This window comes from Eriocheir sinensis, unplaced genomic scaffold (genome assembly GCF_024679095.1).
Source record: "Eriocheir sinensis breed Jianghai 21 unplaced genomic scaffold, ASM2467909v1 Scaffold8, whole genome shotgun sequence".
Lineage (NCBI taxonomy): Eukaryota > Metazoa > Arthropoda > Malacostraca > Decapoda > Varunidae > Eriocheir > Eriocheir sinensis.
The window spans coordinates 1,596,545-1,608,452 of record NW_026112164.1 but is presented as its reverse complement, the minus strand read 5'-3'; the positions used below and the strand labels follow the sequence as shown (position 1 = coordinate 1,608,452).

Sequence of the window (11,908 nt, the reverse complement as noted above, 5' to 3'; positions counted from 1 at the left end):
AGACGTATTGGCAAGAGGAGGTTGAGAAAGTAAGTAGAATGCGTACTTCCCCTATTCTTCGATAACACTCAGCTGTCACCTTTCTACAATAAATACCCTCAGTCTATCCTTAACTCAAAATCTCAACTGGAAACCTCAGATCTCCTATCTCACTAAGTCAGCTTCCTAGAGGTTTGGCGTTTTGTATCATCTCCGCCAGTTCTTTTTCCCCAGAACAGATGCTTTTCATATACAGGGGCATTGTCCGCTTTCGTAAGGAGCAAGCATCTTATGTGTCGGGGGGAGCTCCACACAGCTCTCTTGGACAGAGTTAGAATCAATGGCCCTCAGTCTCGTCAACACTTCTCTTACTGATAGTGCTCTACCTCATAAATCCCGCCACCATGTTGCCTCTTTCTATCTTCTATCGATATTTTGATTCTGACTCCTCTTATGAACTTTCCAACTGCATGCCTCCCCCATTCTGAGGTCCCGCTACTCTCGACTTTCTACTATAGCACATTCCAATTCTGTCTACTATAGCACATTCCAATTCTGTCCTAATCCCTTATGCATGAGTTAAAAAACATCATAACTTTCACTGGTAAACTCTAGAATAATCTTCCTTCGTCGGTATTTCCACCTGCCTACGACTTGAACACTTTCAAGAGGAGAGTATATCGAGACACCTCTCCTCCCGAAATCGAACTCTCTTTTGGCCACTCTTCTGAACTTTTTTTTTTTTTACTATAGGGGCAGTGATTAGCGGTCTTTTTTCTCTGTCCTGGAAACAGTAATCATTCCACGGGAAATTGGAATAGTACATCCTTAGGTCATCCTACCGAGCTAGAGCATAATGACAAAAGCACCCCATCCTCGGTGGGTCTACAGAGGCTGTACCGGAGCAATAAGGCAGGATGAATATAAGCTTGTGATCGGAGGAGCCCAACGGAAGAAACAGTTGGATAGAATCAGTTAAAGGATTAGAGGTTAGGAAGAGGTCTAGAATGTTGGGCGCGTCTCCAAAACAGTCGGGGATACGTGTAGGGCGCTGAACCAACTGCTCTATATCATTGTGGAGAGCAGAAATGTACGCTTGACAGAGGATGAAAGCCAAAGCTGGTGGTGAACACTGAAATCTCATAATATGGAGATTTCATCGAAGAAAAAATGCGTCAAGATGTGCTCCACTGTGGAATTTAAATCGTCAAAGAATTTTACATAGCAGTTAGAGTTGATTGAAGGATAAACAGTACAGTACAGTGCATACGTATTTGGTACTAGAATGACATGACAATGAAGTTTTAGCCAGATGGTGAAGAATTCTGAAGAGCTAAGATTGTGGGCACGAGAGCAGTCGTTGAGAATGTAGACGCGATATAGTTGGAGCGAACAAAGTAGAGATTGCTGTCCGTGGTCTCAGAAACCTTTGATTCGCTCAGGAAGAGGTGAGGTTTAGAGGACGAGAGATGGTGTTTTACTGAATGGAAATTACATCTAGGACAGCGAATATTACTATGTTGATGAAGACAAAAGTTGGAATGTTGATGAAGAAAAAAGTTGGAATGTTGATGAAGAAAAAAGTTGGAAGTATTATCAAGTATGATCAACATCACAATGGGCGGGATATTTCTGCTCCCTTCCCAAGATAGGGACTCCAAGGCCAGAATTTCGACTCTTTCCATATTGATATCAAGTAAATTTTGAGGATATGATGTGTGTCTCGTGTATGTAATGTAGTGTGGAAAGTAAGAGAATTTGTATTTACAAAGCATTCTGAACGACTTCTTAGTGTTAATGACGGAAGAGTCAGGACACAGGAGGGTCTTTGATAGACCTGCAGTATCCTCTATGTACCTGACCGTCAGTGGCTTACGCCCATTTCGGAAGGTACCCAGTCTACTCCTATATTTGCTTTCGCTACTCAGACAGGTCTACTTCCACCCGCTTCCTTTCCTGTGGATATATCCCATCGGGCACTTCAGCCGGGTAATGCTAACCAGAACTAGCAAGGCTCCACAGTTCCTTATGTGAAGCCGCCTTCATCCTTTCTAAAGACGCATATTCCTTTTTTCACCGCGCCTCATTATAGTTCCAGAATTAAAGTGGTTTTAGGTCATGACAACATACATTTATACCATCAAAACTAATATTGCAATGGTCTCCTTCCCTCCCCTATGAGCCCACACACACTCACACGCGGAGGACCACAACCCTGACGCTCCCATGTACACACTCACGGAGAATCACAACCCTGACTCTCCCATGTACACACTCACGGAGCATCACAACCCTGACTCTCCCATGTACACACTCACGGAGAATCACAACCCTGACTCTCCCATGTACACACTCACGGAGAATCACAACCCTGACTCTCCCATGTACACACTCACGGAGGACCACAGCCCTGACTCTCCCATGTACACACTCACGGAGGATCACAACCCTGACTCTCCCATGTACACACTCACGGAGGATCACAACCCTGACTCTCCCATGTACACACTCACGGAGGAAAACAGCCCTGACTCTCCCATGTACACACTCACGGAGGAAAACAGCCCTGACTCTCCCATGTACACACTCACGGAGGAAAACAGCCCTGACTCTCCCATGTACACACTCACGGAGAATCACAACCCTGACTCTCCCATGTACACACTCACGGAGGAAAACAGCCCTGACTCTCCCATGTACACACTCACGGAGGAAAACAGCCCTGACTCTCCCATGTACACACTCACGGAGGACCACAGCCCTGACTCTCCCATGTACACACTCACGGAGGAAAACAACCCTGACTCTCCCATGTACACACTCACGGAGGAAAACAGCCCTGACTCTCCCATGTACACACTCACGGAGGATCACAACCCTGACTCTCCCATGTACACACTCACGGAGGAAAACAGCCCTGACTCTCCCATGTACACACTCACGGAGGATCACAACCCTGACTCTCCCATGTACACACTCACGGAGGAAAACAGCCCTGACTCTCCCATGTACACACTCACGGAGGAAAACAGCCCTGACTCTCCCATGTACACACTCACGGAGGATCACAACCCTGACTCTCCCATGTACACACTCACGGAGGAAAACAGCCCTGACTCTCCCATGTACACACTCACGGAGGAAAACAGCCCTGACTCTCCCATGTACACACTCACGGAGGAAAACAGCCCTGACTCTCCCATGTACACACTCACGGAGGAAAACAGCCCAGACTCTCCATGTACACACTCACGGAGGAAAACAGCCCTGACTCCCATGTACACACTCACGGAGGAAAACAGCCCTGACTCTCCCATGTACACACTCACGGAGGAAAACAGCCCTGACTCTCCCATGTACACACTCACGGAGGAAAACAGCCCTGACTCTCCCATGTACACACTCACGGAGGACCACAGCCCTGACTCTCCCATGTACACACTCACGGAGGAAAACAGCCCTGACTCTCCCATGTACACACTCACGGAGGAAAACAGCCCTGACTCTCCCATGTACACACTCACGGAGGAAAACAGCCCTGACTCTCCCATGTACACACTCACGGAGGAAAACAGCCCTGACTCGCCCATGTACAGTGCATACGTGTGCCTTTCGACTGTAAAAGCAACTATCGTAGTTATGGCGTGAGCGAAGCAGTAGAATTATTTACACAATTGTTCATGAGTAAATAACAGATTAAGTTGTGGGTGAATGTGCACATAGAAGCATATAGGTCGAGCAAAGGGGCGACATACGTTCCTTTGATCTTTGGTGTTTTCCTTCTCTTGGCCAATTATATAGCATCCATATTGTTCTAGGTGTGGCTTCAGTATCAACGCTGCAAAAGCGCAGGTAAACAGCTTAATAAAGGGGTAACTTAGTACTTACTCTGTACTCCACATTAGCTGCTCGGGCCACAGATAAGCAGGAGTCTCTTTATTTCAGAGCTGACGCGGCGGGTTATTTCCAGCATGTGAACAGGTGATGCGCGGTCCTATAAATAGTAAGTTGTCGTTCTCCATTTTCCTCTTCTTTTTCCTCATAGTCCTCTTGTTCCTGCTCTTTTCCTATTATTCCTATTCTTTTTTTTGCTGTTGTCGTTGTTGTTAATTATTATTATTATTATTATTATTATTATTATTATTATTATTATTATTATTATTATTATTATTATTAGTAGTAGTAGTAGTAGTAGTAGTAGTAGTAGTAGTAGTAGTAGTAGTAGTAGTAGTAGTAGTAGTATTATTATTATTATTATTATTATTATTATTATTATTATTATTATTATTATTATTATTATTATTATTATTATTAGTAATAGTAGTAGTAGTAGTAGTAGTAGTAGTAGTAGTAGTAGCGTAGGGAGAGGACGTGCTGTGATTAGCTCCTTTGTTTTGTGTCATAAGTTAGGTCCTATAGCCGATACCGCCTTGGAATGTATACCTTAGTACGCGTGAACGTGCAGTGAACGTAACGAAATACAGTGCAATCTGGTGCCATTGACGATGCAGGTGTTAATTACGAATTACTGCTTTTTGAGAGAGGCCGTGTGCTGGCCGGCAATGTGAGAAACATCGGTGTAACGATAAATATTGGGTCAAGTGGTTACGGAAGAAAGCCCACGTCCCCTCGGTGCTTGTGAGCGACGCTCGACTCTGTGGCGGACGGCCGGAAGGTGGAAAATTGGAAGGCAGAGCTGAGGGAAAGAGGGAGGGAAAGAGGGAGAGAGGGGAAAGGAGGGAAAGAGAGTGGAGAAGAGGGGGAGAGAGTGGTAGAGGAGGAGGGGAAGGGGGAGTGAGAGTAGAGAGGGGAGAGAGAGAGGGAGAGAGAAGAGAGAGCAAGTTATAGTTTTTCCATGTACATCATCCAATATATTTTCTCAGTATGTCAAATAGATTAAATGTCAGTGATTTATAGGGGAGTGGTGAGTTCTGGCAGGCGTGTCGGGATGGGCGGAGGTGGGTCAGTTTTCAAGACCGAGGGCAAACAGTAAACAGCCTCTAACCCCCCCCCCCCACCCCCCTAACGCTACCCACGCACATCCCCTCACTTCCCGGGTCCCTGCTAACCCCGCCCCGCTGTCCAGTAACTTCCCACCCCCGCCTGAGGGCCATAAAACACAGAGTATCTGACTCGGCGAACTGCTGGTAATGATATCACTACTACTACTACTACTCAACTCAAATGTGTAGGGTCAGGTGCATTAGTAAGATTGTAAAGTGTTGGCGAGGAGCAATGGTAGTAGAAAATTAAACAATCATTCTAGTATTACTGTAAAGGCAGAGTAAGCATATGTAAGTGTATGTCTGTGTGTAGGTATATGGGGGGAGACAAGAGTCAAACTGGGGTCTACTACTATTGCTCTATTCATTACCACAAATAGCAACTAAGATACACTAGCATGCATAATGGCACCGAAATGGAGCCCCCTCAATGTTGCATTTGTTCGTCTCGAAATCAAAATTGTGTTCAATGCTCGTGCGTAAGACGAGGCCAGCCCTGTGTAAACTGTAAGAGAGGTGGAGATTGTCGAAACCCAAACAATCAACGGCAGGATGTGGAAAATGGGGAGCAACCACAAGTGGTGCTGGGTGGACAGGCCAATGAAGGCGCTGGAGATGATCAAGTGGAGGGGGGTGCAGGTGGCGAGAGACAAGGGCAAGGTGACCAGGGTGAGGACGCCTCGCGCGAGCTCCGCTTCTGGTAGAGGTGGACACTCGAGGAGACAGAGGAGTGGGTGCGAGACGCTTACAATCATGTGGTAACGTTTTCTTCCAATAACGTATTTGAGGCCCCGAGATGTAACGCCACCAAAACCTTGATAGAGGAGAAAACCTACCTCATTAGAGCGTACAACTCCACGCAAATCGCCCCCTACGCTTTAAAGATTCTGGCCATACTACCGCACCTCATATGCCAACGGACTCACAAAAAGTCGAAACAATCTGAGGACGTGAAGGCGGTACAAAGAAGAATGGAGCTGTGGAGGAAAGGGGACGTCCGGAAGCTACTTGACGAGGCTAAAACACTGCAGGAGAGACTAGGCAGACGTAACAGTCGCAAGAAGGACATTAACGACAGGGCTAGAAACTTTGCTGACAAGATGAGACAAGGCAAAGTGGCCATGGCAACTAGATCACTGTCAATAGAAGATGAGGCAGCGGGAGTCCTTCCCATGACGGAAGAGACACGCCAGATCCTCAAGTACAAGCATCCAGATGCTAGACCTGCACACCCAGAAATGAAGTTCCTTGGAGACTACACCCCACCGCATCGAGTTGTCTTCGACCATATTAGCGGTGACGTGATCTGGAAGCACGCCCTTCACACGCAGGGAACGGCTGGACCATCAGGCTTGGATGCCAAGGGGTGGAAACACCTCCTCAGTAAGAACATCTTTGGGAATCCAGCCGTGGATCTTCGCGACACAATAGCCGCCCTAGCAAGAAAATTGGCGTCAGAGAATAGCCAACACCTCGAGCCTTTGATGGCCTGCCGGCTCATCCCGCTGGATAAAAAACCAGGCTGTCGCCCCATCGGGATAGGGGAGGTGCTCAGGAGGATCATAGGCAAGGCTGTCATGGAGGTGGTGAAGGACGACGTGAGGAAGGCGGTGGGAAACCTCCAAGTGTGTGCGGGTCAGCAGGCTGAGTGTGAAGCTGCCATTCACGCTGTCAGGAGAATGTTCGAAGACCCAGAATGCGAGGCGGTGCTGATGGTGGACGCTGCAAATGCGTTCAACAACATCAATAGGGAAACAGCACTGCACAACATCAAAATCAAGTGCCCTATATTCGCCCAATATATTGAAAATACATACAAGGAACCTGCCAGACTGTTCATCAGCAGTCATAATGACCAACGACTTGGAGACCCGGTGGCCATACAATCCTCAGAGGGCACCACCCAGGGGGACCAGTGGCCATGGCAATGTTTGCCCTGGGAATGATGAAGCTGCAGGACATCATCCGCCATGAAAACACCAACGTCAAACAGGTGGCGTATGCGGATGACCTCACCGGGGTAGGAAAGTCTGCAGACCTCAGGAAATGGTGGGACCTCGTCAATGAACATGGCCCTAAAATAGGGTACCATCCCAACGCCACGAAGTCTGTGGTGATTGTAAAACCAGAGGCATACGATCGGGCCAAAACAGCATTCCAGGGCAGTAACGTGAAACTGTCAGTGACTGGAGAAAGACACCTCGGGGCAGCCATTGGAACAGCTGAATACAGAACCGAATATGTGAAAACAGCTGTAAAGCGCTGGGAGTCCGAACTGCAGAGACTGAGCGAGATCGCCAAAACAGAACCGCAGGCAGCCTACGCAGCATTTACGTACGGTGTCAAGCATAAATGGAACTACCTCATGAGGACAGTTCCTGATGTTGCTCCGTTACTAGAACCTCTGGAAGATGCTATCAGAAACACCTTCATACCGGCGATAGCAAATGGGAGATGTCCCAGTGACCAGAAGAGAAGATTGCTGGAGTTGCCGCCAAGAATGGGTGGGCTCGGCATCACCAACCCGCAAAATCTGGCTGAGTCTGAATTCGGGAACTCAATCCGAATCACAGCCTCCTTGACCGGATATATTACCAATCAAAATGAAAGGGGAGAAGACAACCCTCAAGATATTAGGTCACTAAGGAATGAAATCTCCATAAACAGAGAAGGAAAACAGAGAGACACTCTGAGTGACCTAATGAGAGAACTCCCAGAAGACACAAGGAGGAGGACAGATATTGCACAGGAAGTGGGCGCTTCAAACTGGCTAACCACACTACCTATCAGGGCAAAAGGCTTCAACTTAAACAAAAAAGAATTTACTGATGCCCTTGCCCTCATGTATGGCTGGCCAGTGGATGGGCTCCCAAACATGTGTAACTGTGGCTCACCCTTCAACCAAAATCATGCCATGACATGCAAGAGAGGAGGTTTCGTCTGCATGAGACATGATGAAGTAAGAGACGTAACAGCTCAGATGCTGAAAGAAGTCTGCCACGACGTGACTGTGGAACCCATGCTGCTCCCTCTGCAAGGCGAACACCTCGCCAGACGCACCGCTAATGTTTCGAACGAAGCACGAGTGGATGTTAGCGCCAGAGGGTTTTGGACTCGTGGACAAAGGGCATATTTTGACATAAGGATCTTTGATCCCATGGCCCATTGCCACAGAGACCTGACCCTTGATGCAGCCCACAGAAGAAACGAACAAGAGAAGAACAGAGCATATGAAGAAAGAATACAGAATGTGGACCAGGGCTCCTTCACCCCGGTAGTATTCACGACGGCAGGAGGGATGGGACCAAGGGCGCAGAGCTTCTACGCAAGACTCGCCGAAACACTGGCGGATAAGAAACAACAGCCAAGAAGCAGTGTGGTCGCCTGGATGAGATGCAGGCTGTCCTTCTCCCTCCTGAGGTCAGCCTTGGTCTGCCTGAGAGGAACCAGGTCACCTGCACCCAAAACCACCCGCATTGCTGACCTGGACTTTGAGGCGACGGTGGTTGATAGTCGTATCAACCACAAGCTCTGTTACCTTAAAAATAAAATGTTTAGTAAAGTTTGTAATATTAAATAAAGATGGTTGTCGGCCACAGTCATTGGCGGGGTGAGGCCAATGAATTGCTTTGTGAAAGGATATGAGAGAATGTACCGCTCACAACGCAACTCTAATAGATGGAGGCCCGTAAATAAAAAAAAAGTAGTAGTAGTAATAGTAGTAGTCATATTATTATTATTATTATTATTATTATTATTATTATTATTATTATTATTATTATTATTATTATTATTATTATTATTATTATTATTATTATTATTACTAGTAGTAGTAGTAGTAGTAGTAGTAGAAAAAGTTGAAGAAGTAGTAGTAATAGTAGTAGTAATAGTAGTAATAGTAGTAGTAGTAGTAGTAGTAGTAGTAGTAGTAGTAGTAGTAGTAGTAGTAGTAGTAGTAGTAGTAGTAGTAGTAGTAGTAGTAGTAGTAGTAGTAGAAGTAGTAGTAGTTGCTATCATTTCCGATTGAGGCAGAAGGAACCTTGTGTCCTTCAATGTCTCAAAAACTCAATTTTTCCACCTATCAACTCGACACAATCTTCCAAACACCTATCCTCTATTCTTCGACAACACTCAGCTATCACCATCTTCAACACTAAACATCCTCGGTCTATCCTTTACTCAAAATCTCAACTGGAAACTTCACATCTCTCTCGCTAAATCAGCTTCCTCGAGGTTGGGCGTTCTGTATCGTCTCCGCCAGTTCTTCTCCCCCGCGCAGTTGCTATCCATATACAGGGGCCTTGTCCGCCCTCGTATGGAGTATGCATCTCACGTGTGGGGGGGCTCCACTCACACAGCTCTTCTGGACAGAGTGGAGTCTAAAGCTCTTCATCTCGTTAGCTCTCCTCCTTCTACTGATAGTCTTCTACCTCTTAAATTCCGTCGCGATGTTGCCTCTCTTTCTATCTTCTATCGATATTTCCACGCTGACTGCTCTACTGAACTTGCTAACTGCATGCCTCCCCCCCCTCCCGCGGCCCCGCTGCACACGACTTTCTACTCATGCTCATCCCTATACTGTCCAAACCCCTTATGCAAGAGTTAACCAGCATCTTTACTCTTTCATCCCTCACGCTGGTAAACTCTGGAACAATCTTCCTTCATCTGCATTTCCTCCTGCCTACGACTTGAACTCTTTCAAGAGAAGGGTATCAGGACACCTCTCCTCCCGAAATTGACCTCGCTTTCGGCCACCTCTTTTGATTCTTTTTTAGGAGCAGCGACTTGCGGGCTTTATTTTTTTTTTTATTGTTTCTTTTTATGTGCCCATGAGCTGCTTCCTTTGTTGTGAAAAAAAAAGTATTGTTATTATTATTATTAGTAGTAGTAGTAGAAGTAGTAGTAGTAATATTAGTAGTAATATTAGTAGTGATAGTAGTAGTAGTAGTAGTAGTAGTAGTAGTAGTAGTAGTAGTAGTAATTGTAATAGTAGTAGTAGTAGTAGTAGTAGTAGTAGAAAGGAGAAAAGACGCTGTACGAACTGTAAAAAGAGCGACAGGTGCCAAAATCCCCTGGGCAGGGATCAGAGCAGGGAGGATAACGATGAAGCGCGACACCGCGGGGACAATGAGGGCCGCCGGGGAAGGAGTGAGCGGGGGGAGGGGGTGTCGGAGGGAGCTGCTGCACAACCGCCACCTCTATATCCCCCTCAACCGGTACCACCCCTTCCATTGGCACCTCCAATGTTGCCACTACCAACACCACTACCACCACCCCCTCATCACTCTTCCTCTTCGACTGGACAGGGCGCGGCGGAGGTCGGGGGAAGCTTTGCTTGGAAGGGGCTAGCGGAGGGGGAAGCAACGAGGTGGGTGGATGACACATACCTTGAAGTTGTTGGGTGGTCTGCAAGAAATCTTTTTGAACCACCCAGATGTGGAGCCACGACATTTATCATCAAAGAAATTGTCACCCTGTTAAATAACTACATCCAGAACACACCACTGGCGCCCCTATCCTTGAAAATTATATTCACTCTCCCCCATCTCTTCCTCCAAAAAGCACACCCAAAGACCAAACAAGCCGAAAATATCGAGGCATTAAGAAGACGAGTTGCCTTGTGGCAAACTAACGAGTTAGATGCCCTCCTTGGAGAAGCCAGAGCCATACAGGAGAGGCTCCCCGGACCCCAACAAAACAACACCTCCACAGAAGACAGGGCCCGGAAGTTTGCAGACAAAATGCGACAAGGCAACGTTGCGTCTGCAACACGAGCCTTGTCAGAAAATTCCACACGGGGTGTGCTTCCACTCACCAGGGACACGATCAGTCAACTCAAGGAAAAACATCCTCCACCGAGTGACCTGAAGGGACTGAGACTGGCAGGATGTCACCAACCACCGAATCCAGTTATATACGAAAGGATAACAGGAGAGATGGTGTGGAAGAAGGCCCTCCAGACTCGTGGCAGCGCGGGGCCCTCAGGACTTGATGCACGGGGATGGCGAAGCTTGCTGAGCAGCGCCAACTTTGGCAATGCAGCTGGCGACTTGCGCAACACCATTGCAGCACTGGCAAGAAAACTCGCCTCCTCCAGCTGCCACTATGTGGACGCCCTGACGGCATGCCGCCTCATTCCCCTGGACAAGAGGCCGGGATGCAGGCCTATAGGAGTCGGAGAAGTCCTGCGGCGCATCGTAGGCAAATGCATCATGGCTGTCGTCAAAGAAGATGTGAGAATGGCAGCAGGGAACCTCCAAGTTTGTGCGGGGCAGCAGGCAGGAGAAGCAGCAGTCCATGCCATGCGGGAGATATTCGACCACGTGGAGTGCGAAGCAGTGCTTCTTGTTGACGCCAAAAATGCCTTCAACACAATAAATAGAAAGACTATGATACATAACATTAAAACCAAGTGCCATAGCTTAGCTATGTATGTCGAAAATACCTATACATACCCGACTGACTTATACATAAATAGCCACAGTGGAAAGGTGAAAGTGTTAAAATCATCTGAGGGAACAACACAAGGTGACCCAATAGCCATGGCTATGTACGCCCTGGGCCTATCAGTCCTCCAAAATGAAATCGCGTTCGCAGAAACACGGGTGAAACAGGTGGCTTATGCGGATGACCTCTCAGGTGCTGGTAAAATCTCAGACTTAAAAGGGTGGTGGGACACTGTGAACACCGCCGGCCCTGAGATAGGATACATCCCTAACGCCACCAAGTCTGTCCTTATTGTCAAACCTGAACATTATGACCATGCCGCAGAAACTTTTAGAGGAAGTGGCGTCATTGTGACAAAAGACGGACAACGACACTTAGGTGCAGTGATCAGGACAGAGGTATATAAGAAGGAGTACGTGGGAGACAAAGTAGCTGAATGGGTGAAGGAAATAGAAGCTTTGTCTGCCATTGCCAAGACT

At 47.3% G+C, this 11,908-nt stretch overlaps 1 protein-coding gene across 1 annotated transcript; it reads left to right on the top strand.

Moving 5' to 3' along the window:
• Window positions 1–2,205: 2,205 nt before the first annotated feature.
• On the top strand, window positions 2,206–3,627 carry LOC126994463 (DNA-directed RNA polymerase II subunit RPB1-like). Its single transcript, XM_050853775.1, has one exon. It carries the CDS (start codon window positions 2,206–2,208, stop codon window positions 3,625–3,627), a length of 1,422 nt encoding a protein of 473 aa, XP_050709732.1.
• The last annotated feature ends 8,281 nt before the right edge of the window (window positions 3,628–11,908 follow it).